General features: G+C 38.5%; 1 protein-coding gene across 1 annotated transcript in view; it reads left to right on the top strand.

The window, feature by feature from the left end:
* RIMS1 (regulating synaptic membrane exocytosis 1) overlaps positions 1 to 26,159 on the top strand; it is a 285,605-nt gene that overhangs the window by 162,053 nt on the left and 97,393 nt on the right. Inside the window, exons 20-23 of the mRNA XM_018566132.1 lie at positions 1,442 to 1,531; positions 5,419 to 5,490; positions 10,133 to 10,236; positions 16,998 to 17,027. Of these exons, the coding sequence (XP_018421634.1) occupies positions 1,442 to 1,531; positions 5,419 to 5,490; positions 10,133 to 10,236; positions 16,998 to 17,027 (296 nt within the window). The remainder of the gene's footprint in view (positions 1 to 1,441; positions 1,532 to 5,418; positions 5,491 to 10,132; positions 10,237 to 16,997; positions 17,028 to 26,159) is intronic.

The following is a 26,159-nucleotide window of genomic DNA, read 5'->3' as shown; positions in this document are numbered from 1 at the left end:
CCCCCACCATGTCATCCTGTGTGCCCCCACCATGTCATCCTGTGTGCCCCCACCATGTCATCCTCTGTGTCCCCAGGCTGATGGGGCCTGAAAGCGAGCTGCCGGGTGTACGAGGAGGCGTGGCCAGGGCCGAGGGAGAAGCCAGACTCCTCCCCCCTTCCCTTCGTTAGCCGACAGAGCCACTCGGGGAAGGGGGGAGGAGTCCGGTGACGTCGGTGTCCGTGACGTCACCGGATCTCCGACGGAAGACCCGGAAGCCGGCGGAGAGGTGAGTAACTTTGATCGATCAAAATAATTTTGATCGATCAAAGAAATTAACGATTTATTGACGGCACACCCGAAAATATCTCACGGCACACTAGTGTGCCGCGGCACAGTGGTTGAAAAACGCTGAGCTAGAGGAATAAGTATTGTAAGGTTTTATGTTTATTTGGTAAATAATATACATGCTCAAGTTGTGGTTTTACCTTCAGGCTTTATGAGTTTATAGGTGAAACTACTATCCAAATAGGTTATCAAATGCACAACAACATATTTCCTGCAGCTTATACAGTCTCTTCATTATCTTGCACATTTTCATACTAACACAATCTAATATATCATGTATCCTTAGACACATATGCCTCTATGTGCTCCTATTTTTACCAAAAGTAGTGGACAGATGGTGGGCAGAACAGAACAGCATAGACAGCAGATGTTTTCTATTCATAGACATTCTTTTTTTTTTTACATACTGTACATGATAAAAACATATTGTTTTTTCCTCTGAATTTGTTGGGTCTCATTTCTAGAATGCATCATGTCTACACAAGCGCTGTCTTCTAATAAAGAACTTATTGAGTTTGGAGTGAGCACCACAAGGCAGTAGTACATAATGATTTGACTTCAAATATTGAGAATGTGACCCTGTTTATTGCTGACCTCCATTGACCAAGTGCTTTAAGAAGTGTGCTCTTTAGGTGATTAAATAAACTGCAGAGTTGCAGGGGGCAAACCTCTGTTCCTCCCTCCAGTGTCAAGTGAAATTGGCACAAGCAGAATCTGCATCCACAAGTTACTCATTACACTTCTAAAATATTTCCTTCAGAATATGAATCCCCTTTTACCCAAACTGAACCAACATTTTAAACTTAAAATTGCCAACTCCTAGGAATGTTTAATTTGCCAATTCATTTTGGTATACGTTTAATATTCCCAGTAAAATTCAAAGGCCAGGCGGATTACATTGTGTGCTTGAGGTTTATTACCTTCATAACTTCATAAGTTTGTTTGTATTCAGCTGGGTGCATTCATACTCCTGCAAACATGAACTGTCACGATGATTTTACATCTTATGCTAAGAAAACATTACCTTTTATGATTTTCTATCTAACATTGTATTCCTTTGTTTTCTTTTCTATTCCTCTTTCTCCTACCACTGGATGCAATGCACTGGCACTAGTGAACTACAGCCCTCCCTTGACAGGGCTCGGAGTGCTAGTACCAACTGTTTGAGGCCAGATACTAGTTTGCATTCACCAGAACGAGAAAGGTATAAACCAGACTTATTCATTTTTATCATGTGTCGTAGTGGTTTTCTCTTTCCTTTTTTTTTTTCTTTTCATGTCATTCAGAACTTTATTTTTTTTCATTTCAGCTTTGTCATGCTGTGTGTTGTGTTGTATCATTACAAAACTCAAATGCATTAGGAATTGAAGGGACGGGTCCAGATGCAGTGGACATGAATATGAAATAGAGAATCCCAAAGTACATTTTTATATGTAACACAGTTTTTAATACAAACTGAGCAGTTTTTGAGTTAATGTTTCCAACAAACACAATCCACAAACCAGTGTTCCAGCTTGTTGCGGTTAGACTGACTGCTACAATATTTGTACATGGTGGAACAATTTTGAATATCTCTCTCTTGTAATATATGAAATGTGCTATAACTGATCCTGAATGTAGAATTGGTGGCGGGTGTTGCCCAACATACTAGGAAATCTATTACTGCCAAAATAATTTGTTCCATATTTCAGTGGAATAACAGACAATAGTTTTGCTGTGCATACTCTTAACTTTCCAAGAATTAGGTGTGATGGTCACTGCAGAGGATTGTGCTCTGTAATCACTTCAGAGACATGCAGATATCCTAGTTCTCTATGTGATTTGTCCATGGTGATACTCCTTAAACTATCCATTATGTTACAATGTGACTGCACAATATCCTTTAGATTTAAAAACAACTATGTAGTATAAGGGTCTACTTGTTTGGATATCAATTGATTGAATGGATTTCTAAGGGCAGGTCCCTGCACTTCCTGCTGATATTGTTGTTAAACTTAAACATAAAGGATTTTTTTTTTAGATTACACAATTACATTGTAAAATGTGTAACCAGCTTTACCCAACTCTTCCCCAAGTTTACAGCAAATGCTATGGGAAGCTGTCAGGGTTATCCTCTTAAGGAGATAAGAGGAAACTTTTTATCTAGGAAGCATACACAACCAATTGGTCCTTTCATAGTAGGGACAGTTTCATGTGGTCTAAAAGTGCCATATAAAGTATTCTGCAGTAATTAATGGTCATGGTGGAAGGTGATTGATATCTCAAAGAAACTGGTTCTGAGAAGGACAGGTCTTAACAAATAGCTGTATAACCTTAGCAGTTGTTTGCATGTTCCACATTGATTGAGGTCTGAATGGGGTATTATCACTACACAGGGCCACTAGCCAAGCATATATTTGTACTGGCCATGGGGAAAAATGCCTCCTACCCCCAAGGCCCACCCTAATCGCCTCATGTTTTGCAACTCAGATATTCAAGTACAATTGCAATTGTGGGTTTCTTTTTTTTTTTTTTCTTTTACGCAGACTCTATGCGAACTCAGAGTCTGCAATTGTGGGTTTCAAGCAAAACTATGGGGTTATATACCTAGGGTAAGCCATACTTGGAATTTAAATCTGTACACTTAATAAAAGTAAAAATTCAGATATGTCTATCACCATTTCATAAAAGTGTACACGGACATATTTCAAAGAAGTCTGTTACTAAACTTGTACGCAGACAATGGAAACCACACAGTTAAGAGTAGGAAACTACAGAGTGAGGCCTTCAAAATAATGCAATTTCATCCAAGAAAATATTATGTCAAGAGCAGTATTTCAGACATTTTATAAATGCTATCCTTGCCTCTGAGCTGTCTCCTTGATTTTCTTTCCCTAAACACTTGAGGGTCAGATTGCAATGATGCTCCATTTTGTTAAAGAGAAGGTACACAAGCACTGAAGTGAAGGTAAAACTGTATTATGGATTTGGTTCTTAGCTTGGGGTTGAGGTATTCCTCAACCCCAAGTGATGCTTCAGGTAGTCTGATCTAATACTGCCAGGTCACATACACAACACCATTTCAAAAACAAGTATTCTATGTAAGGTAGTAGTGTTTATATGTGTGAAAATGGGAACAATGTACCCTTTTATAATATTATTTTTAAGACGGAAGATGTAACCTGAAGCACTAATTGGGTGAGCATTTTGATATCCTTAAGCTTACTAATTAGAATAATATGTGACAAGTAATGACTTTTTACTGATCTATGCGTGCCTCAACTATTGTGCCTTCTTGTTGCTCACACAGATTTACGCTTTGCCAAAAACTATGCATATACTGTATGTTATGTTTCACTGGTTCATCTACATTATACAGTGCATACCTGTACTTGAAATCTGCATATGTTTTTATCATGTGTATTGTCCCTTAATCTGTACTCTACAATAAATGTCACTTTTCTTATCAAACATTTTAAACCAAGTTTGGTAAAGATTATTAAAGTGAACTTGTCCACTCGCAGTTTCAGACATTCCAGACTATATTACAATGGAAGCTGGAGACACAAGCAGGCCTACCTATTAGGTTAGATGTCCAGAGAGCAGTGATTGTGTGCAAAGTGCAGTAAGCCATACCAGCTTATTAAATGCACAGTTTTATTAAGTCATTGTACTTGTAGCTCTACAAGTGGTCTCAAACTGGAGCCTGAATATATGTGTCTTTAATGACTGTGCTTTCCTACTTGCTTTTTGCCATCATTGGTTCATGCAGCAGTGTCCTGGAGCATAAACCTAAATCGAAAGCTATACCTACATTGGCTCAATGTAATTTGACTCACAAAACCTTTACTTTTATTAGTAAAACACTAGCAATATATCCTAGTGAAGTATATTTAGAGCATAAAAAAAATAACTCACAAAGGCAGAGCAGCATATTCTTACATGCAGTTCTGGATGTTAGCATCTTTTTTAACCCAAAGTCCCTAGTTTTGTCTCAAGAAAGAGAAATTCAAGTAAAATACAACTAGTGGACCCAGATGGCTCTTTCCTCACCTGAGGACTCTATGCTTAGAAAACTGGAGCATTATTTGGGTTAGGTGAAGTATGAGGACTTATTTTTGATTGTAGGGTAGAATTAAAGCTCCCTTTTTCTTGTTACATTTTGTATGCTAAATAGATTGTGGATACTATAAATATAGGGATAACTATATTGGGGGACATTAGAGATATTTTTTTTTGTTTTAGTTTAATTACCCTTTAAGTCATATCATACCGAGCCAACAACAGTAAACTAAAGTAGATTTGGCTAACTGCAGTTTACACATAATTTTTTCTCTACACATTGGGTTTAATTTACTACTTGCAAATAGACTGTTCACTTTCCAAGGGAAATTTCTCTTAGCTTAGTGAATGTAATGAACATTTATCTTGCAAAGAATACTCAGTCATGTGTGAGAAAAATTAAAAATATACTTTTGTTTGCACGTGATTGGATGAAGGAATTCAGCAGAGCTTCACCTCATTCACTAATTCCTTGCAAAGTGGATAGCCTCTTTGCCTTTAGTAAATCAATCCCATTGACTTTTATATATACCTAAAAGTACCTTGTCTTACAATGATGTAATTAGATCCTGTTGAATTGATATGCTGATTAATTACCCTGGCCACAATTTTGCCTTATGTGTAATGCTGGCCATAGACGGGCTCCAATTTTGGCCGTTCAGCCTGCAGACTGAAAAAGAAAATCAATTGATTCCCCAATCCACATTAACTGGGTATAGTAATCTCCACTGCTGCAGTTGACGTCTGGTCAATAATTTTGCACCTGGCTCAGTTGATTTTAAATAGCCTTTTTTTGAGTCAGGTGGCCTTGCAGGGCCGATCTTGGCTCAGATTTCATACGATTTAGAAGAAACTGGCCAACACTCAAGCTGTCTATGGCCAATGTAGCAAGTACACTTTAATACTCTATACAAGCACATGTGCCTATTGTGAAGTTTTACTACTCACCTTTCAAAATGCTTTGTATGTACATAATCATTTTCATTGTTGTTTCTTTCTCTTTTTATTTCTGCTTTGCTTTGTTTTCTTTTATTTATCATTTCATCTCAGGCAGCCCAGAAAATTGGAAAGATGTAGCAACCAAAAACAGAACAGAAAAAGCATGGTTTCTGAAGTAGAAAGGTAGGAGGGTTTTCCATGCATATCTAGAAAAAGGGATACGTCAGCAATTACCTTAATATAAAGGTATTAGGAGCAGATGAATAAATTGTAAATGTCCATCATATGCTGACATCTTGTGAAGAGAATGCTGAAAATTCTGCTTTTCACCATTTTTACACTTGCACATCCACATGATGTGACATGATACCATGTCAATTTTCAAATGCTGGAGAAAAAGCAAAGAAAATGACAGAACAGGGTGAACTGCAGCAAAACACAATAGCCTCCCTCTCTTTACATATAACTTTTTAGAACAAGAGACTTCACATAAAGTATTCTACCATCAGCTTATAGTAGAACTGTAAATGCCAGGTCCGTACGACGTACTGAGCTGGCCAGCCGGAAGCACTTTTGGAGCTCCGTACGACGTACGTCCTTGGCAGCGAAAGGGTTAAATAAGAACTGTGTTCCACTTACAGCCACCACTCAAAATTGTAGGATTAGTCTTATACATGTTTCTTCTATCGGAATTAGGAACCTGCAATGTCAGTTATGACTTGTCTTATTTACTGTACTTTGTAACCATCATATGTTATTCTTGCTACACTTCTCTCATTGTCAAAGCTCATTACATTATTGCTATTCTTCCAGATTTCCAGTTTTCTTTTGTCACAAGTTCTTTTTTTAAATCGTATTTAAAGTGCTCAAAACTACATAGCTCATATGTGGTATAATTGCTAAGGAAAATTGCAATTCAGTAACAGCTCACTGAGTCATTGTTGAATATTGGTCTTTGCAAACATGAGTATTTGCATTTGCAAGGGTGAAAATGTATTAAAGTGTATCTAAAGCCATTTTTTTTTTTAGGGGATAGGAGTGGGGTGAGGAATGAAGACAGCTTAGAATCCCTCTCAGGTTTACTGCTATCGGGGCTAAAGAGATTTTCCCTTACTTTCTGTTGTGGGGACAACCATTTACCAGACAGGAAAATCTACGACAGGGAAACAAACAACAGGAAACTGACAGGGGTTCTAGCATTCCCTTACTCAACTTACAAAAAACATTTTTATATCTGTCTGTGTTGCTGTTGAAGAGTTTCCTTTACTTCCTGTGCTGCAAAAAGGTTGTCCCCAGCATAGTGAGTTAGGGAAAATCTCTCTAATGGAGTCCCAAACAGCAGAAAGACCTGGCAAGGGTTCTAAACCTTCCCCACGCTATAAAACTTTTTGGGCTGTAGATACATTTTGTATATTAGGAATATCTTGGATAATGTCTTTGACTTAATTTGGATGAGTGGCAAAAACTAGAGCAATGCAATGACCAGCAAATGAAGAATCGCTTTCTAAAAAAACAAGGCCTTGCTTTCTTGTGTGGAAGTTGAGACATTGTGAGAATAAATTATGCCAGCTGTGGTGTCACCTGGCTTTTTTCTTCATGGGTAATATGATCCTGAGATTGTACTTACGATTGATTCATAGGTGTTACATGTGCAGATATCCAGGTTATGTTTAACTAAACAACATAGAAAGAATACCTATAAAATTCCCTATTCTGTCTTCCTTTACTTGCTTTCACCTTTGATTTACCATTTTGATTTAGTAAATTTTAGCTACCTGCCGATATAGAGGCCTGTGGTCCATAACCTAGAATTCTGCCCACAGTATTAGCACTTTAAAAATCCATACTGTAAAACTGCAGTCCTCAAGACATTCTATTATTGCCTTTAAAGCTGAAGTTTAGGATTTTTTTTAGGGGCAGGGAATATAGCACCAAACTCATAAGATATGTGTATTGTTGTGTATCCTCTCACTTGCAGCAGCTGCTTTTGGAAACAATCATCCTCTCACTGCCCCCCTCACAGCCAATGGATATTACACTCAGTGGTGCTGTGAGCAGCTGCAGGTAGAGGAGCTGGTGAGCAGCTGCTGTGTAAAGTTGCACTTCTGGCCCCGCACACCTCAGCTCTCTCCTCCATTCACAGAATTTCTCTTACTATGATCCACAATGCACTGAGTTCTGTAAATGGAGGAAAGAGCTGTTAAATGGCTGAATGTACTCCTCCATTCACACTCTATTTATGTTAACATGTTTTATTGGTGTATACCAGTGGCAGGCAAACGCCAGCTGTGGTGAAACTACAAACCCCATGATGCCTCTACCTCTGGGTGTCATGTCTGTGGCTGTCAGAGTCTTGCAATGCCTAATGTGATTTGTAGTTCCACAGCAGCTGGAGGGCCAGAGTTTGCCCATCCTTGGTGTATACCATTAATGGCTAACCTGAAAAAGTCACTGTGTAAGGGTTTTTGGTCGTTTTTTTTACTGTTTGAACATTTACAAGTTGACATGTTTTCATTATTTGTACACAATCTTAATTTTACAAATAGACATTTATTACAGGGTACATCAATGACACCCAGTTTGCAATATTTCTTGGTCTTTCCAAAAAGAAAGCTGAGCACTGCCTGCATGCTTTAAAGCACCTTCTAAAACTAAATCTGGGTATACACTGTTAGAATTTTTTTGCTCAGTTTTTGGGCTGAACTGAAAAAAACTGATTCCTCTTGCAGAAATCCTAGAGTGAAGGAAAACATTAACTGTTAATCTACCTCTTAATCAGCTGGATCACATAGAAAGCTTTGGAGAGAAAGGCTAAGCATACACGTGGCTGAAGGAGAGAAAATCAATAGAATCAATAGATTCTTCCATCTATGTTAAACAGTATGGTTGGAGGAATATCCACTGTTAGCTATTGTATGCAGGCAGCTGCAGCACCCATGGCTGCTTGAATACCCAAATGGTAATTGGATCTGATAGGATGCCTCCACTGTTCTGCCAATAATTTTTTACCTGGCCCAGTCTGTAGGGTCACCTACTACTTGAATTTGGGCTGATTCAAAAGGAATTGGCCAAAATTCAAACTGTGTGTGATCAGCTTTACGCAGACCTTGGGAAGATTGCTGAACCATAGAAAGCAACTTTAAAATTGAACTCCAGGCATCTAACAATAATAGGAAAAATTTGTAGAAATAATTTATTTAAAATGTTTATTTTTCCCAATGTTTGATCACATGGGACAGTAACTGACAAGGCTCCTTGCGGTAATCAGTGGTTATAGGTTTTACCTGACAAGACAGAGCAGCATAACATTTATGCTGAGATTGACTTGTTTCACAAAAGCTACCAAGGTGTGGGGGATTGTGGGCCAGACTGTAAAGAGTTCATAGACTTTAATGCACAATCTGTTCTGCCAGCTGATAGGTGAAAGTAGGGAGCTTCCAGCACTTGACTTTTTTTAGGTAGCGCTATCAGATGATCCATATTTATTTTATCACTACATTAAATTTGCACTTTTGGTTAATAAGTTTTTATTTTTCTTGGACGATAGCTTCATAGGGATAGGGGCTGTTGGATTAGGACATACACCTTAAAAAGTCAGAGCAATTTTAAATCTTTATTATGTTATGTTATAATGTTGCATGAATGTACATTATAGTTTTTCACTTTTTGGTGGTATACTTACTGTATATAATTATGGCACAGGATAAAACAAATGAAGTATTTGGAACTAAGTGGTTGTAATGGCTCACCTAAAGGTCAAAGTAGTATATATAGTGTGTTATAGATATTATTTGGCATACGCACACAATTAGGGATGCACAGATACTTTTCGAGTACCAGTGCAGATACTTGGCATTTTCATGAGAACTACCAGGATTGCAGCGGTTGCGGCTGGGACCGGGCTCTGGCACTCCACCACTGTCCTGAAATCATTAGTCTGTATTGTTTTAGAAAAACTGTCACATGACAATAAACAAAAATGTATCAGTACTCGTACTTGGAAGTACTCGGCAAGTACCAGTACTCGTACTCGCAAAACTGGTATCTGTGTATCCCTTTATTTATATTTATAAAAACAAAATCGTACATTGAAACAGAGATGTACAAATCCCAGGAGCTCCGTGTGCGCCTTACAAATGACAGCTGCCTCCTAATTTTTGAATTTTTCTCCAGTGTAGTCTTGGAGCTCAAAAGTATCGGTACGTCTACTCGTACTTGTACCGAGTACTGTACTTGGTATCTGTGCAACCCTACACACAATAATTAGAAATATGTTTATCAGCTTACAATTTTAGGAAGCAGTAAAGCAAGTTTTTTCTCTGTTCTACTTGCAATAAAGGATCCAATCAGGGCCTGTCAGCAGACCCTCTGGTAAGTTCAATGGCCATTGAGACACCAGAGAGTAAGAGTAAGCTTTGCAAAGGGCAGCATACTAATTTAGATTTAAGAATAAAAAATTAAGGCAATATTATGAATGTTATTTATGACTTAAATGTTTATTGTTAATATGTGTTGGAAGGTTTTTGAAGCAGAAATGAGCAAATATTAAGAAAATTGTCATGTGTATTAAACTGATCTGGTTACAGATGAGTAAAACCTTATAAATATGGTCTTTGGTTTATGAGCAAAATAATTAGTTGGAATTGGAAGCATATCCATTTCACAAAGACCTATTTGCTCATATCTGTTCACATTCTCTAGAGTCTTTGTGCCCTGGAAAATCTGACTTATTTTAAACTTTACAAATACATTTTGAAATTCCAAATGTACAAAAACTGTACGTATGTGTAGATTTCTGAAGTAACTTGTGCTTGTGACCTTACAGAAACCATCAACTAGGAAGCCAGTCATCCACGGGGGATTCTTCATTCAATCGAAGAGGAAGGCAGCTTCCACAGGTCCCTGTAAGAAGCAACAGTGTAGAACAAGGTAGCCCAAGTGACCATCCACACTTGAGAGCAGTGTTTTGTGCTTTTATTTGTTCTATGAGTTTTGGTGTGGATTGGTGGATTACTAATGGTCTTGCTGTGTATTTATTGTTAAGTGATTATCTTTCTAAGTGTATATCTTTGTGCAAGGTTTCATGTCTAGTCATGCTTGCATATGCTTACCCAAATACTTTTGTGTTGTGCAGAAATAGAATTGTGCTCTACGTCTTTGTAAAGCATTGTCTTGCTTGTGAGATTTACACCATGACCAAACCATGAATTTGATACAGAAGCAAAACTGCATTATATCACTTTTGCAAGTCATTAATCTGTGGATATCTATGTAAAGTCACTTACCCAAACTGTGTGACCCAATTGGATGGCCATACTGTTTTTTATTAGCAATCCGTTCCATATTTTTCTGTTTTGTTTGGGAAAAACATTCTCAGCAGTGTGATTATATAGGCAATACATGAAGATAACTATTGAGTCAATGTTTATAATATTATTTATCGTGTATATACCATATCAGAATTTATACTATAAAATGGAGCAGTTTTTTGTATTACAGCATGTTGTGGATGAGTGCAGAAGCTTAGATGAGTTATAATAGTTCTTCAAACTTTCCAACTCTTCTTGTGATGTGATTGTGAATCTTTAAACGTTCACTGTAGGAAAATAAAGTGTTTATATGATACCTACTAGGTGCATTAATTTGGGCCAGCTGGATTAAATAAACTAATAATGGGTTCTCTTGAATAACTACTTAAGAGTAGGGATATATGAACACATAGAAGCAAAGTACTGCAAAACATTGCACTAAGCATACCTCTTGTATGTGTCTGCAAGTACATGGTGGCTGCTAAAAATATTGCAGTATATAAAAGGTATTTAATAGACTGTAAGGGCACCTATTATCCTAGTTAAAAGTAAGTAAGAATGTGCACATATCTAACAGGAGCGCATTTGCCAAAACAAAATATTTTTGCATGTGACGTCTTCAGCCCTCGTATTGCTGTTAAATTACTAGAAAAATAGATATAGGTTGGATATTGCCTATTAATATCAAGAGAGAAAAATCTGTATAGCAAAAATGTCTTCCTGTTTTACTTTAAAATTAATTGCGACACTTTTTCATGTATAATTGGATCTGTCATTTGCAATGCTATCATGTTAACATTACATATTGGTATTATAATTTTAATATTATATAATATTAAGATGTTTAAAGGAAAGACTAGTGTGCCTATATGGACCCGATAAACATGGTCCATCTTACTCTGGAGATAGTTTAAATATGAATGCAGATGGGTTTTTATTGCAGTTATTTAGTTTCTTGCATTTCCACCAATTGACAACATGGTTTCCTCTTGCTGTGCTGCACTGAAAGTAGTTTGTTAAAAGCAAATATGGTGGAACCCTTTAACACCTAAATGCCCAATCTTGAAATATTTTATTTCAAAACAACATTGAGGGGAGTTTAATTTGAAAGGAGTAGACAGAACCTGGAGCAGCTGTGCATGGCAACCAATCAGCTTCTACTTTTCATTTTCAAAGCCTAACTGAACAAGCAGAAGAGAGAAGCGAATTGGTTACTATGGGCAACTGCTCCAGATTTTGTCTGCTCTAGTTTTCATAAATTCCCCCCATTACATCTTGATTTTGTGTTTTTTGTTTAGTTCTGTACGTTGTAAGCGTTGGTGCAATCTTAATTTGTTAGACTTTTTTCAGAAGAGTATTTCTTATTTTTTTCCAAAGTATATTTCACAAGCAGTTGATAAAAAGACGTGATTGCTGATGCAAACATCATAATTGATAATTTCTTTGTATATGATATATATATATATTATATATAAATATATATATATAAAAATATATACAGTATAGATATATCTATATCTATATATATAGATATAGATATATCTATATATAATCTTATAAGCATATGTCATATGTATATGCTTTTGTTAGCATGGCAAAGTATTTTTGAATTTCCTGTGTAGTAAAGCAAATACTAAATATAACTAAAAAGTATAGTAAAAACAATGTACTAGAATGTTGCTCACTTTATTATTGATCTTGCTATCGCTGGAGCTGAAGTCTTGCAGTTTGTTCAGTGTAAGGCTTGTGCAAATATCATTGTGGTACATAGTTGTATCTCCAACCAGTGTATATTGATTATGAGTATCCATTATGATAACTGTACCTTTTCAGCCTACATTGATCAACATCATATCATGTTGCAACCACCCCTCTGTGAAATGTGACTACTGTCTGCTGCGTAGCTAGAGGTTCTGCAGACATCTACTTCAGTGCAAGCTGATTTCCTTAGTAAGCCATAATGCAACTAGATAGATTACAGGACAATTGAGGCCCTGAAACAATACCAATGTGATGTCTATAGTTGCTGCATAGTCTGAACCCTTTCTATAATATGTGCAGAGTGTTATAAAAAGAAAAGTAGTGTAAAATTAAATTACTACATCCAAATGACTACGTAGTAATCTATAGCAGCCAGTCAGATTAGAGGTTGGGTCAGATTAACAGAAATATGAATTCTGACTGGTTGCCAGGGAAGGGAATAATTATTTGGCACATAATAATAATAGTAATAAAATAAACACATTTAAAGAAGTTATAGGGTTAATGCAAAGTGATTTAAAAATTACTTAGAATGTCCCACAAATGTACCTTTTCTTAGTCATCATCCTCTCTTTATGGATCAGAACCACATGGGTCTCATTGCCTTCATCAAGTCACTGACAATTCATTGTCAGGCTATGCAGTAAAGGTGGCCATACACTTTACAACCATCGCAAAACCTTAGTCTTGCGATGGTTGTAAAGTACTTTAAAAAAGTACGATCTGCCCATCTTGGACAGGCAGATCGTACTCTCGATCATCGCAAGCCCGCCCCCCTGAGGGGCGGGCTTACGATGACTGCAAACCGGCCCGTTCGGCAGTTGTCGAACTAGCAGGCCACTAACTCGCCGAGAATCATACGATTCCCGGCGGGTTTTCTAATATGCTGGTTCGACGGAAGACGTGCGACCGTGCAGTAGAAACGGTCGCACGCCTTCCATACACTGCACGATTCTCGTACGATCGCGGGATTTCCCGCGATTCTCGTACGAGAATCGTGCAGTGTATGGGCACCTTAAGGAGGATCTTTAATCCCAGGGCTGTTGCTCCCCTTATGTAATTTGCAGCTGATTTGGTGAATGGTTCTTTGTGCTTATGAAAGATAATGGAGCAGAGCTCAGGTACTCATGGGGAAAGCTGGCACTTTCTTGTGGTATAAACTGTCTGCTTGAGCAATTTAATTGAAACTTATTCATTAAACTGATAGCTTTTTGACTTCATGGATGCCAGCAGTGATGTGCTTACTGATCTTGAGCAACTATTGTACTCTGCATGGTAGACTAATACTTTATTGTCATTCCTAAGGGAAATATGTCTATTCAGAACACTGCATATATATGTGTTCCCTTTTGGGTACACTGATCGTATAACAGTAATAGTAATTTCCTGTGTATTTAAATTTAAAACATGCTGTCTTTGGGAATTTAAACAAAAATTATACAAATAAACACAAAAATGTAATCTTTGTAAAACAATAAGATCTTCCTAATTCTTTACTGTCAACTGAAACATTGGCCACATCATGTTCTTTACTCGTCTATTAGCAGATATTATTCATTTTAGCTGCTGTTGTGACATCTCTAGACCTGCTTCTATATCAACCAACTCGTGCTGATGTAGTGGTATCTATAAACGTGCTCTGTGTCCTACTTAGCTAAGCTCTTCAATTGTATTATAACAGTGTGCAAGATAAGGAAACATAGCTCAGTAATTTACAAGATATGACCTACAATTTGCAAGCTTTGACATACAGTATTGGGTTTAAATTAGATTTGGTTATGTATTTTTTTTTAAATTATAGTTTGTAGACATTAATAGGATTATGAATTTTGTTTTGCTTATGTATGGTGTTTGCTTTGTATGTGCAAGGGATTTTAATAACTTTTAAGGTGAATTGCATATAGGAATTGCCTTAATTTTATGAGACACTTTCATGAAGTTGGATTTATTAAGAGATTTGTGCGTTCTATTGTTAGACCTAGCAATTAGAACAGTTGCCAATCACACTTTTATTTACTAAACCCATTTGCTCCGAGAGCTAACCTTCTTGTTTTTTAATGGTTCTCATGTAAGAAAAAAAAAAACCTTTGATTCTAACACAAAGTAGACTTCTGTTATTTAGCGATAAGTTATAACATAAATAGTTGTTTAACAATTCCACCCTTGACAGATGGGTAGCCTTAATGTTGACTTTCTTCTTTCATTATATAGATGTATGAAATATAGAAATAAAATAATGAAGGACTTTATTTGATTACCATAAATGTGTACACGTTAAGCAGATTGATATTAATTCTATATTTATGGCCTATGCTCAAGCGCGATCTTGTCAGTCATATCCTTGTGTGATAATCCTCTCACAAAACAATGGCTTGTTGTTGGGAGTAATGGTAGTGGGTGATGAATGGGTAAAGGATGTTATAAACTTCATGTATGGTGTGATGTGAAGCTGTTTTTTGTGCAAGTCCATTATTATTTTGCTGTTTTATAAGCCTTAAAGGAGAACTATGGGGTTAGGGCTTTTCCCCATAGTTCTCCTAAGGTAACGGGAGGACACAAACTAGCGTCCTCCCGTCACCCAAAGCTCAGTATACCACGAGCTACAGCTCGCAGTATACTGAGACGCCGCAGCCGGAACGGATCCCGACAGTTCTGTCTGGATCCACCCAGCTGCGTGAGTGACAGCTGGTTCTGCCTATCTAGAGGCAGAGCCAGCTGTACCCGCCCCTCCCCCATTCGTTCCACCAGTCAGCGCTGGAGGATCGGATGGGAGGGGAATCCCTGCAGGGAACCGTGAGTGACAGTCACGGCTCTCTGCAGGGATACATTGAGAAGTGAGCGAGCGCCAGTATGTGTTCGCTCACTTCCCGATCTACTGAGCCGACCTGTGACAGTTTCATTGTCACAGGTCGGCTCAGATTATGAGGCTGAGTGAAAATCACTCACCTCATAATTCTCCTTTAATAAACAATAATAATATGTTTATTAATATTTTGGTATGGTGACTGTCATTCAAAATTGTGACAAACATTCACCAAAACTAAGCAAATAAAGACAGTTTCTGAGGTCACATTGTTTATAACTGAATACCAGTAGAACTAATTAGTTTGGCATACTGAGTATATCCAGTGTTGAGGTGAACCAAACCTCTGCAGCATCTAAATTACGCAGGATCATTAATGTTTACATACTATAGAATACCACAGTTCCCAGCCATGTAATTAGCAGATACCTGTATGTAGACACAGCTGTAATCAGAAAGCAGGTTAACCAAACAATCTGCCAGTTTTTAACATCTACACTTATGTGGCCTACTTTTGTTATATAGCATGGCACTCTTTCTTTGTTGACTTTAAGAATAAAATGCTTATGTGGTATTTATAATGGTAATAAAAACAGAACATTCTCAAATCATTGATACAAAAAAAATCACCGTAATACACATTCTTTTAAAATCTTTTTTTTTTGGTATATAGTGAAGTGACATTTTTATAGTTTGTTACTACGCGCATAAAGTGTAACGTTACCAACACTGTCATTAATCCATTTTCTACACCCACATTATTGTAATATAATTATTATAATTTCTTAATGGGTACCTGTTACCAAGAAAATTGCATTTGGACATGCTGGTTTTCACTAACTAAGAATAGCAGCATGTTTTTACCAAATCTTTCAGTGTCTAGATTAATATTAAAAAATGTGATCTTACTGCAGATATTTTAAATGATCGGTCTAAATATCTGTCTAGTCCATTGTCCAGAGTGTGTGAGATCCTACTGAACATTATATAAAGCATTGATATTTAAATAAAAGGCAGCTGATTTTCCTTTGCTGATTATTTAACAAAAGCATCTTCAGTTTAAATTGTCCAATTGATTCATTACTTGTAGCCTCTTCTACAACCCTGTGATGTTATCTCATGTGTGACAGGTTCACTTTGGTGCTTGAGTATTTGAGTTAGCAAAGTCCTTTTATGAAATGATTACCTCCATAAAATAAATAGTTGTTAGTGCCGTATGTGCATGTCTTGTTCTACTTATTAAGCATGTTCTTAGTTTTCATGTTGCTGTTGTCTTACCACCCATGCTTAAACTTTGTCATTTCATGTAGTTCAGCAAGTTTGAAATCCATTGCAATTACCTTCTGTTTTCTGTTATAAATATTACTCAGAAACATTGTTCTAATGTATAGAAAACCTTGCCAGAATGTGGCAGCAGTTATATATAACTCAGATAAAGCTTGCACCTCTTTTCTGATATGTTTAAAAGGAAAACTGCAACTAAAAAGTATACAGCATGTTCATTTGCATGTAAAGTCTAAGAAATGAATAATTTTTAAATGATTTGTTTCCCCATCAGACTTGGACCAAACGAAGTGCAAACTTTTACTGGTTCATTTAGTCATTATATCTTTTATTTCACTAATTGTTGTAATTTTCCTTTACTGTACATTTTCAATTTTATTATGAATTTGCCATATTATTTTGTGTTTTCTTAGAGTTTGTAGAATTCTTATTGTGTTTATCATTTGTGTTTTTGTAGCATGAATTGTCTAATGTATACTCTGCTGATTTCTTTCTTTTTATTTCTCATCATCCTATGCATTAAATCATTGAAGAACCAGAGCGTTATAGTTCATCTTCAACAGGTAAATATGAACCACTCTTGAATACCTTCAAGTTCAGTGTTCTTAAAAATAGAAACATCCCAATAATTGTTTGTCATAATGAACATTCAGTACATCAAACTTATTACCTCTTTACTTGGTAAACAACACAAAAACATCCAAAGAGAAAATTTCTTATATGATCCATTAGTCTAAATGGATCATTCACTGTTAGGGCTGAACTCTGAGCAAAGAGCTAAATACACAGATGAAATACATGTAAGCAAGCTGTTTTAGCTGCCAAAGGATTTGTATTTCTGTCCATCCAATGCAGAGATTTTCTCAGCATTGCCACCCAGCACAGTCCTATCTGGCAAAGCAGGATACCTGATATTCCTATGTTGCAGTTAAGTAAGCCTTACAGGTCTCTTCTCTCACCCAGCTTGTGACTGGACAATAAAAGGAGGAGAAGCAGAATGATGAGCTCATCTATCTGTCATTCTGCTCTCTCCTCCCATCAGCATATCCATGTTTGTACATGAGCACTGCAGCACCGCTGGTTGGTTCATTGTTCTGCTCCTAGTCTGTACTCTGTTATACAGGGACTGCAAGAGGCTTAGACCAGGTCAAACTCAGGTACTTGCTCTGCTTGCATTTGAAAAAATACATTAATGATGTATTAATAATTACAGAGCTGCATTCATTTGCCATTTTTGTCTGACTGGAGTTCAGCTTTAACAGTAGTTAAAAATATAGCCTTGCAAACGTATTATTCAGTAATATCTCGGTTCACGTACGCTTCGTGTCCGTGAACAATTCGCTTCACAAACAGGAAGTGCAGCAAAATTTTGCTTTTGTTTGCGAACTCCAATTTTGGGTGAGGAACACGACCGCGGCCATCTTCCCCGCTCTGACACGTGGCCGTGGCTTCCTCTAGTCTAGATCGCGTTCGCAGACAGACCTGTGCACACTTGCTGTGAAGCATATGGTACTGTACAGCATTATTCAATCCAGCATGGCTCCAAAGAAAGTGCAAAGGTTAGTGTTCACTCGCTTCATACTGTACTCTTGCATATGGTCCAGAATGGATTAACCTTATTTACATTAAACCTTATAGGAAAATGTGATTCTGTTTGCGACCAAAATCGGTTCCTGACCACGTTCGTAGGGGTCAGAACGGATTAACCCTATTTACATTGAACCCAAAGGGGAAATTTGAGTCGGTTTGCGACCAGAATCGTGGAACGAATTAAGTTCATGAACCGAGATACCACTGTACATACTTAGGGTTTGATTTACTAAAGAAGAAGGGAATCTTGTGAAGCTCAGCCAGAGGTGGCTCTGCATAGCTGAATCACTTTATTGTGCAAGTACCAACTTCAGCTTTCCAACCAGTTCTTAGGCCCAGCCTTGTCTGCACTTCACTTTTGGCCCATCACTGTGCTGGGCAGCCTCACTGACCAATAGTGTGGAGAAGGAGGGGAATGGCCACAGCACTAAACATACCATAATAAAACAAGGTATATTCAGGCATCCACTGGATTTCATCCTTTTTGCTGCTATCCATGGCTCCATTAAAAAGATGTCCCCTACTGACAACATTTTAACAGTCTTTGAGGTGAACTCTCCATCATCAACACCAACAAAAATAAAAACACTTTTTAATAGTAGAGTAAAGGAAGGTTAGAACCCCTGTTTGCTCTGCTGCAGGTTTTCCCTCACTTCCTGTCTGGTAAAACCCATGTCACTGAATAGTAAGTAAGTTCTCTAACTGAGTCCCAAATAGCAGTAAAAACCCATCACAAATTTAAATGCTTCCCAACACCTAAAACTTAAAAATTTTTGGCTTGACTTAGTCTTTAGAACAGTTCAGATCACATTTGTTTCAAAGCTATTGGTAAAAAGGATATACGTGTTTTAGTTTGATGTGGTATCACTAGACCTGCTTGCATGGTTTTCTCTGTGGTATATTGTTAGGTGGCTAGTCTTCAGGTCTGTCAGTCATTCACATTTCACCTTGAAAATACTTCTCATTTCTGGTAAAAGAATCTGTAAGAGAGAGCAATAAATACTGCAGCATACAACTGACTTTATAACTTGCATATATATTTGCCTTGCCAACTGTTGCGAAATAAATACTTTCTGAAAGGTATCCTCCCATGCCAGTAGAAAAAAGTTTGTCTGGCTTTTCAGATGTAATTAATGGTCATTGATTAGGTAGTTTTAGCTTTCCTGACATCATTGTTTATTATACATTTCCATCCATTTGCTGCCAATCTTTGTCTCTTAGTTTGAGCAAATATTATTAGACCCAACAGTATACCTGTTACGTATATGGGAAGTTTAGTTATTGTAGGATTATCATAGTATAACACCAAATGTAGTTGTAATATTGCATTTTTAACTGTTTACTTACTGATGTGTATTTGGACTGCCTTGAATTCTCTTCAGTCCCTTTTGTACTTGATTTTTTTTTTACCTCCACAACTCAAGGTTGGAAAACTCAAACACTCAAACCTGACATCTGTATTCTGGCCTAATCATTTCCTGATTCCCACTATATTGTGTCAAGAATGAATTGACAAAGGTCTGCTAGAAACAAAACTATGATAGTGTATCAAGGAATATTTGCCAAAAAATGTTTTATTAGTAGGTGAGTCTAACAAAAAATTAGTCCTTTTGTGAACACTTTCCTCCAAGAGAAATATTATAAGCCAGTTTCAAATAGTGTTGGCAGCTACAAATACCTCATACCACCTTGCGATATTTTACTTATCTACTAAGTCTACTAATTGTCAAACTAATATTGTCTGGATGTTTAAATAATACACATATAATAAAGGAAAATTGCTTTTGCAACAGTTTCTAATGTTTACTTTATCTGGGTCATATACAATATATGGCTACAAAAATTGAAGTTAGGCCTTTGTCCTATGGTTTATGGAAAGAAATAGTACTTTTTGACCATTACAAAGAAATGTTCTGAAGATTTTTTTGCATGGGAATATTACAAGTATTTAGAACTTGGAACAACTCACAATCTGGAAGAGTGTTTTTGTAGGGTCTTGTAAGTTTTTGGAGTAATAATGTTCTGTTTTGATGTTGTAGTTTGTCGTGTAGTACAATAAAAAAGGAACAAAACAAACACTTGTTTTTACAGATTAAACAAACTAATCTGTAACTATCTCTTGTCTATTTTGTCAATCTCTGTGACCCTTATAAATCAAAAGTCATTTTCCAAAGCAGACTGACTGATTTGATGGTTTTTGAATACAAGAGTATCTGATAATGATCTTGATGGTCTAAAACCTCCAAACAAAGCAAACAAAGACAGAAAGTTGCCACTCGGGCTTGGGTGTTAGAAGGGGAACATCAAATATTTTAAAAAGATGTAAACACTATATTGTATTATGCAGAATGCCACTTTTGAAAGAAATACACTCACTGGTCACTTTATTAGATATACCTTGCTAGTCGTGGGTTGGACATCTCGGAAACCCAGCTCGGTTCCTTCTTCAGGCAAACCGAATTGGGTTAGGAAACATTGCCACACATTGTGAGATCACTATGTGAATAAAGGGAACCTGACGTTCTGAACTTTGGAGTGACGGTAATTTCTTTAATTATTTATGGTTTGATGTGCATCCGCATTCACTATTGCACTATCCCATTACTAGTTGGGATTGAATTTCAGTTAGGTGTGTGATAGGATTGAATTTCAGTTAGGAGTGTGATGGGATACAGACACTTTTGATTGTGGAGCAGAAATTTAGATTCATCAGACCAGGCAACATGGTTAGCCCTTGCGAATTGTAGCCTCAGTTTCCTGTTCTTAGCTGACAGGATTGGCATCGGGTGTGGTCTTCTCTTGCTATAGCCCATCTGCTTCAAGTTTGGGGTGTTGTACTATTCTGCAAACCTCGTTTATTATCAGTGGATCAGTAGAACAGCAGATATTATTATTATTATTATAATACAGGATTATAGGTCTGAGATTGTTGTTCAAAGTCACTTAAATCATCTTTCTTCCCCATTCTGATGCTCATGTTGAACTTCAGCAGATCGTCTTAACCATGTCTACATGCCTAAATGTATTGCGTTACTGCCATGTGATTAGCTGATCAGATATCTGCGTTACCAAGCAGTTGAACAGGGGTACCTAATAAAGAGGCCAGTGAGTGTATAAAACACAGAAAAGGTCTCAATTTTATCTTTTGCATTTGATCTCTTTGTTGTGGATCGAGTTATATTTTGCATTATGTCAGTTAAGCCCAATGAAAGGGTAGGAAGGTGAGAATATCAATCTGTGATTTATGTAAGCCCACTATTTAACCACTTGCTGACCGGGGTGCCAAACCCCCTTCCTGTCCAGGCCATTTTTCAGTTTTCAGCACCACAGTATTTTGTCTAACATTTATTCCATCACACAACGCTGTACTGAAATTAAGTTTATTCAATTTTTTGGGGACAGATAGAGCTTTCTTGCGCCGGAGAGGTGGAGTCTTGATGGATGGTGCTGCAGAGGCCGGGAGCGTAACGTCCTCATTGCCGAGAGACGGAGATGGGCAGAGGAGCTGCCATGGTGTGTGTGCGCTCGTTGAGCAGGAGAAAATTGCGCGCACCCGTTAAATCGCAAAAAAACTATAATACTCAAAATTGACCATAGCCGACGCTTTAAAAGCTTTTACCGCTCATCAGTTTAGTATTATCAGTGATTGATGACCCTAGAATTATTGCTCTCATTCCGACATTCACGGCGATATGTAACATGTGCGGCGCAATGGATGTAATCTGCGTTTTCGCACGTAGGCGGGCTTGACTCGTGGGGGCAGGGCACTTTAATTTTTTTTATTGCTTTGATATGTGATTTTTTTATTTTTTTGTAACAAATTTAACTTGATTGAACTTTATTGCTATCACATAGGGAGCAAGCAAGCTCCCTATGTGATAGCCAATTTGCAGTGACAGGTCCTCTTTATGGAGACATCAGGGGTCTTAAGACCACTAATGTCACCTAGGGACCCCCATAACTGGGTTATTTTGAGGCCAGCAAGTTTTGAAAGCGTTCTGTGGTACACTAAAACATTCAGGGGCTATTGAGTATAGTGAGTATAGTGATCATATAATCTGGCCAACAGCTCTTACATGCACGTTAAATGCACGTTTCTCATCTACTTATCCCCTGAGTGATTGGTGGGTAGTAGTTCTCCAGTGTCTGGGAATTACCATCCCAGCAGCTATGAGGATATACCTGTGTTGGCCTTTCTTGGCTAGCACTATGGACACAGGAGGATTGGAAAGTAGAGCATGTTGTGGAGATCGTTGTATCTTAGAAGAGGTTAGATGATCATATGTATCAAAGACTGCCGACCAAAATGTAGTGAGCCGTGGACAAGTCCACCACATGTGTAGTATCATGTCCGTTTGAGTGTTACATGTCCAGCAAACTTCAGGGACTTGAGGCAAGATGGAATGCATCTTATAAGGACAACAATACCATGTGGAAAGCAGTTAGGAATTCCTCTCCTGTGTGCGACTAGCCATTGAAAATTTGTGGGTCACAATCAATGATTTGGCAATGTCCTCTAAAAGAAGGCAGCTAAGTTCTCTCTCCCACTCTGCTATACAAGGACGTAGGCATCATTTTATATTCCCAGCTCACTTTAGGTTAATTTTATATTATAATTTCCGCTTTATTGATGGGTTAGTATGTATTATTATGGCCTGGTGTTGCATGGCAAGAATGTATAGATAGGGGAACAAGGGGCAACCCCGACTTTTACGATTCTGTATATGTATCTGTCCTGGGAGAATGCCAATTAATCTGACTCTCCCCAAGGGTGCTTGATAAAACAGTAGCATTTAAAACAGAAATGGAATTGAAGGTGATCTTCATATTTGGTCTTGTAATTGTTTGTGAAAGAAGCTTGTAAACCCATCTGGGCCAGAGCTTTTCCTTAAGGGTAATGAACATATTGTCTCTGATGTTTCCTAACGAAAATGGGGTTGACAGGCATTCTATGACTTGGTCCGGAAGCCTAGGGAGAGCCGTCTAGTTAATATTTTATAAGAGTTTGACCGGGTGGTATGTTTGTTAGCGGGAGTTCTTAAATAGAGATGTTGTATAGGGAGGAATAGTAATGATGGGAGTTGCTATTTTTTTAACAATACATTTTTATAAAATGTTAAAGTACAAGGAACAAGCAAATTACAACAGCTAACACTGTACATATTCAGGAAAGAATGCATAGTAACGGTTCTAGGTATAGATTAAATATATCTATGCATTAATAATTATGTTCGGTGAGAATACAATTAAGATATTGTTAACAAGGATATGGATTGAAGTTGCTATTTTTTGTGGCTCAAGCCTTCTTTACTACAATTGACTTATGGGATGTTTGTGCAAGACTGCTTAGCTCCGATGGCCTACTTCTTTTGTTACCATGGATGGATGTTCCTATGAGGGGTGTACGATTGTTGTTGAGGTGCATGTACTGTAGTTCTATTCTTTTGTACATGAGCTGCTAATTCGCGAGCTGCTGCATGGAGTTGTCAGGGACCCAGGGGGGGCGTTTCTCGTCAGGTTCGCAGGCACGGGAATCAGGCACGGGTAGCTCCTTCTCCTCCCCCTGGCAGGACCTCTGACGCTGGTGTGGCCAGTGCGCGTGCGCGGTACACAAGCCGTGCGCGGACGTGCGAGCGTAGTGCGCCTGCGCCATTCCAAGCCACAGGTGCTACTCAGGCTGGGGGAGGACTTCAGCCTTCACCACTTGCCTTCAGCCTTGTGATTGGACTCTGACTGGGGAAGCTTCCTGGTTGCCCTGGCAGCCAGGGGGCGGTACTGGGTTCCCTGTGTATTTAAAGCTGGTCAGAGCCTTGACTCATTGCTGAGTTATTCTACCTCATGGTGAACACCCAACTCCCTCCTGTGAACCTGTTGTTTGATCTCACCTCCCGGCTACCGACCCTTTTGCTTGACCCTTCGACTACGATTCCTGCTGCCCGCCACGACCCGGAACTGGACCTAACTACCCGATTGGATTATCCTTTTGTACTGCGATTTGTGGACATTGTTCGTCCCTGCCAAGGGGTTCCACACCTGGCCCATTATTCCAGCCTTGACAGGAGTCAGGATATGATTTGTGTAGGGATGTCTTCGAGAAGGCCCCGGGTCTTTGACAATTTAGCCTACTTCAGAAAGGGGAGGAGGGTGTTGATGCAGAAATGCTGTCATTGAGACAACCACTAACATGGATATAAGTGTGTTGTACAGATATCTGAGTGGGTAATTATGTCTCATTACTCAATGAATATTCAGTGTAATATAGAAACACACAACGGAACTTCCAAATTGTCTCTGGAAGAAATTAAGGCTTTTGGGTTTGCGGGGGCCATGGAGCCCAACAATACATAACCAAGAGTCCATGGGGAGAGCTATCAATGCCCAATGGGTTTTCGTTGCAGTCTGTATTGTGCCCATAGTGACTAGGTGGAAAGTAGGGATACCAGCCAAAATCAGATTCGTAAACATGTCTGATAAGGGGATGAAGAAAAAGTTTATAGCAATGGAAGAACAGGTGTGCGAAGTAGGCATCCAAGCAGAAGTCCATGAACTCATGGCATTCCTGACCGCTAAGTCCTGAAATAACTGATGGGTGCTGTAGTGTCCAACAGATGGCAGCTGCTCGGCCATGGAAACCAATTCCATGAAGCTCTCTACGCACTGCCAATCTGAAGGCCACACGAAGTTTGGAGGTCTGTAGCTATTGACTCTACAGACAGCTGGCGACTTCTGCGCACTGTGCGCTTCAGCATGCGCTGACCCCGCTCTCTCATTTTACGTGGCCTACCAATTCGTGGCTGAGTTGCAGTTGTTCCCAGTTGCTTCCACTTTGTTATAATCCCACTAAAAATTGACAGTGGAATATGTAGTAGCAAGGAAATGTCATGGATGGAGTTATTGCACATTTGGCAACCTATCTTGGTACCACGCTTGAATTCAATGAGCCCCTTAGAGCGACCCATTCTTTCACAAATGTTTGTAGAAGCAGTCTGCATGCTTAGGTGCTTGGTTTTTTACACATGTGACCATGGAGGTGATTGGAACACCTGAATACCTGAATCCAATGATTTGGAGGGGTGTCCCAATACTTTTGGAAATATAGTGTGTGTGTGTGAAATCACATATCCATCCGTTCCACCAAAAGGAGATCAAGAGATTATGTAACGGTCTCTAGGTCTGTGGAGGGATGGAGTTGGAAGATCTTTCTGTTTTTTGATACCAGCAGACAGAATGGCTAGCCCCACCTATATGAAAGACTGGCATACTGGAGCACCTTGGCTAAAGGGTGAAGGGTGCATCTCCTTGCAGTTTTGCATCTGGATAGGTCAGGAAAACACTCAAATCTAGGCCCCAGTTCTAACCCGGGCTCCTATGGACCCTTTTCAGCTCTATATGGTCTGTTTGGCAGAGTGTTGAAAATCTCAAGGACAATGGGCTTAAGGCCGGCTGCCCCTTTGGCCTCTGGGATCCCTCTTAAGCAGACATTATTTCACCTATTGTGGTCCTCCTGAACATCCAATTGGGTCCACACAGTGAATATAGGTTTGTGGTAGCTGAACTACCTGTTGTAGTTCTGTCACTGCTGTGGTTATCAGAGGTAGTGTAGTCTCTACCACATCAAGGTTTGGAGGCCTGCTCAGAATTATGCCAAATCTTGTTTGAGTGGTTTCTAGTAGGGATGTTAAGATACCAGGTTGGATACTGGTGCCGATACTTGGCATTTTCACAAGAACTACCAGGGTTGCAACAGTTGCAGCTGGGACCTGGCTCTGGCGCTCCACCACTGTCCTGAAATCATTAGCCTGTATTGTTTTAGAAAAGCTGTCACTTGACACTAAACTAAAATGAATCAGTACTTGTATCTGTGAGTATTTGGATAAGTATCAATACTTGTACGTGAAAAAATGGTATCGGTGCATTCCTAATATATATATATATTTTTTTTTTTAAAATGATACATTAAAACAGACATGTACAAATCCCAGGAGCTCCTTATGCTCCTTAACCTCCCTGGCGGTATTCCCGAGTGTAGCTCGGGGTTACTTTTCCCTACCATAAGCGGTAACCCCGAGCTACACTTGGGAATGCCGCATAGCATTTACTTACCT

Source organism: Nanorana parkeri, unplaced genomic scaffold (assembly GCF_000935625.1).
Source record: "Nanorana parkeri isolate BGI_ZX_2015 unplaced genomic scaffold, ASM93562v1 scaffold921, whole genome shotgun sequence".
NCBI classification, from domain to species: domain Eukaryota; kingdom Metazoa; phylum Chordata; class Amphibia; order Anura; family Dicroglossidae; genus Nanorana; species Nanorana parkeri.
Note: the sequence above shows the minus strand (reverse complement) of the source record. Positions and strands in the feature narration are given on the sequence as shown.